Source organism: Echinops telfairi, unplaced genomic scaffold, assembly GCF_000313985.2.
Source record: "Echinops telfairi isolate 266 unplaced genomic scaffold, ASM31398v2 ScPeMD7_5805;HRSCAF=6673, whole genome shotgun sequence".
Taxonomy (NCBI): Eukaryota; Metazoa; Chordata; class Mammalia; order Afrosoricida; family Tenrecidae; genus Echinops; species Echinops telfairi.
Genome location: NW_022109704.1, coordinates 3,012,690 through 3,015,509, shown reverse-complemented (window position 1 = coordinate 3,015,509; position 2,820 = coordinate 3,012,690). Strand labels below are relative to the sequence as shown.

Here is a 2,820-nt window from a genome sequence, read left to right as displayed (position 1 = left end):
GGCAACAAATGTACAAATGTGCTTGACATAATTGATGTATGTATGGATTGTGATAAGAGTTGTATGAGTCCCCAGTAAAATGATAAAAAAAAAGTTTGTTGAGAAGCACAATGGCATCCTCCTCTAGCTCTATTTTAGAACGTGGGACCTGGCTTATGGTGCAAAGGGCTTGTTGGTGGATTGAGCATAAGTAATGAGGATGCATATGTGCATACTCAAAGAACCTCCTTTCCAAGAACCTGCCCAGGGGCCTCCTTACCCCTTTTGAGTCTTTCTCCCTCTTGTTTTCCAGCAACTATTAGATCTGAATTTATGTGAGTCATCCTAAATGGGTATGCAGAAGTAGCATACAAATGAAATAAAAGGGTTATTTCCAAAGCCAGGCAAGAAAGAAGGAAATCATTTCTCGTATGTCTTTCTAAGAAGTAAAGGGGATCAAGTCCGACAAAACAGATTGACTCTGAATCCTTCAGGAGTGCCTCGTCGTTTTGATACAGTGAAACGGCCATGATGTTATATTTATAGGAAACTCACGAACTGGCAGGTAAAGTGTGTGAAGCTGTTTTTCGTCTGGAGAGCTTTGAAAGCGTCTGTGTCCTTTCCCAAGAAGCATGATGAAGAAGCTTCTCCCATTTATTTCCCATCCGGAAAAAGAAATAGTTAAAAACCTATTAAGGGTTTCATAGGATTAGGGGCACGGATTGAAAACGATCTTCTCAGGACAGAAGGAAAGGTCGGGGACCAGTCTCGGAGAAATTTCAGGTAACGGAGATCCTACTCGTTGGATGTTGAGTTCGGATGTCGGGGGAGGGAAGGTGGCCAACAAATGCTGAGCCACCGTTACCATGGTTTCCACGCAGCTTCTCTTCCGAGTTTCCGCTCCTTTGAGGCGCGCTGCGGATGCCGTAGTTTCCGCTTCCGGCCGCGGGCGGCGCCGGGTCGTGGGACGCTGCGCGCGCGGGTGAGCTGCTCGCCTTGGGCCGGGGGGCGGGGAGAGGGGCGCCCCCGTAAGGCCCGTGGGCTCGCGCTGGCCCCCTTGCTAAGGCTGAGCTCCTGCCACCCCAACCCCTTCGCTCCGGTCCCGAGCGGGGACGGCGAGGGGAGCGGCCCTGCGGCGTCTCCGCCTGGGTCTTCCGGTGCCAGGGACGCCCTCCTACCCCGTCTAGGCTTCCTTCGGACGGGGTTTGTGTTGCCCGTGGGAAGGAGGAAATGTGCCTGTCTTTCTTGGGTGAGGCAACTTGCACGTGCCCTTCTTTATCACGTTCCTGGGCACGTTGCACATCCTGATCCTGAATAAACCACGTAGGAGCGCTTGTCATCTGTTTTGTTTGTGTTTTAAATGGTCTCTGTACTCGCCCTTTCTTCGTCATCGTTTAGGGACAGTGGAGTGAAGACTTTCAAATCCAAGGTCATGGCAAAACATCTGAAGTTCATTGCCAGGACAGTGATGGTACAGGAAGGAAATGTGGAAGGGGCCTACAGGACCCTCAACAGGTAATTGTTAAGGGAGCAGATTCATCGGTTGTGGGAGATAGCAGTGGTACTTTCCTTTCCCCTATTTTAAATTGTACCCAAACCAGTGCCAGACTGGATGGTCATGAACTCTTGAAACTTCTGTTCTCAGTTTGTTACTTCCCCAAACCTAACCCTTTAAGAATCTTATTCAGTAAACAGTTGTCATTTTTAAACTATACGTGAATTCGATTCAGAAATTGAAGTTAGTCCAAAGAGAAAATCAAGATGTGAAGTTACTCGAGTTTAACCAAGGAAGGAGACCGGTACTACATAGTAGACAGAAAGACAAGGGGAAGATTGGTGTGGGACAGAATTAAGTAAGAGGAGTTTTGTTGGAATTCTGGAGAAGCAAGCTAGAGATGGGAGGCATGAAAGGTTCTCAGGAGGGTTACAGCGGAAGCAACAATGTATAGAAGGAAATGAACTGACAGGTGGAGGAGCTGGATTGAAATGTTTACAATGCTAGGTTTAGATTTAGAATGGACCTTATAAAGACTCTCACCACTGTAGTTTCTTTCTCAAAAAAATTCCTTACCCTCCGCCACATTCACCATTTTCTCTTTCTAGGGCTAAGTGGGTTTGATGTGATACTTTTGCTTGTGTTGAATTGTCAAAAAAAAATTGTACGAAAGTACTTTTAAGAGATTGCATAGGATTGCCAAACAGCTGAGGTAGGTAATGAGTTGCTAGGTGTGGGGGGACTCAGGGCCATAGCCTTGGAGGACACTGTGCTTAGTTGGCACAGCATAGTCCACAATAAAATGACCTAAGTCCTACTTTGGTGAGTAGTGACCCAGGGGGTCTTAAACCTTGTAAAAGGCCATCTAGGGTGGAAGTATTGGTCTTCCTCTGCCTGGAGTTAAGAATGAAGAAAATCAAAGATGCATGTAAGCAATTAGCTCAGCTGCCACAACCCTGAGACTAGAAAACTGTCACAGCTAACTGCTCTAAAAGGGATCACATTAAAAGGTCTTTGATAAAATTTCTTCAAAAGATCTTTGATACAGTGGGAGAAAAATGTGGAACATAACTCAAAATCATAAAGTAGACCAGGCTTGCTGGTCAGACATGGAAACTGGTGGATCCCCTCACAGTATGGTCCTTCTTCACCCTTCGGGTCTGGAACTGCCCTTGCCCTGGCGGGCTCAGTTTTCAACTAAACAGTAAGTCTGACAGGGGAATCGTGGTAATAGGGAGGTATGCAGTCCTTAGAACAAAGTTCAAAAGGTAAGAAGTATTAGGAAAAAAAGAGAAACAGAAGCAGATAACACAGTAAAGAAGTGAGATACATGGAGCACAGCATGG

General features: G+C 46.4%; 1 protein-coding gene across 2 annotated transcripts in view; it reads left to right on the top strand.

Annotated features, from left to right (window-relative positions):
- The first annotated feature begins 937 nt into the window (after window positions 1-937).
- The window catches only part of MRPS21 (mitochondrial ribosomal protein S21), a 16,549-nt gene continuing 14,666 nt past the window's right edge, over window positions 938-2,820 (top strand). The window contains exons 1-2 of one of the 2 annotated variants that reach the window (XM_004716585.2): window positions 938-961; window positions 1,378-1,494. In XM_004716585.2, the coding sequence (XP_004716642.1) occupies window positions 1,412-1,494 (83 nt within the window). In that variant the 5' untranslated portion in view covers window positions 938-961; window positions 1,378-1,411. Of the gene's footprint in view, window positions 962-1,155; window positions 1,229-1,377; window positions 1,495-2,820 lie in introns of those variants that run through there. The other variant, XM_045295671.1, reaches the window with a different exon arrangement.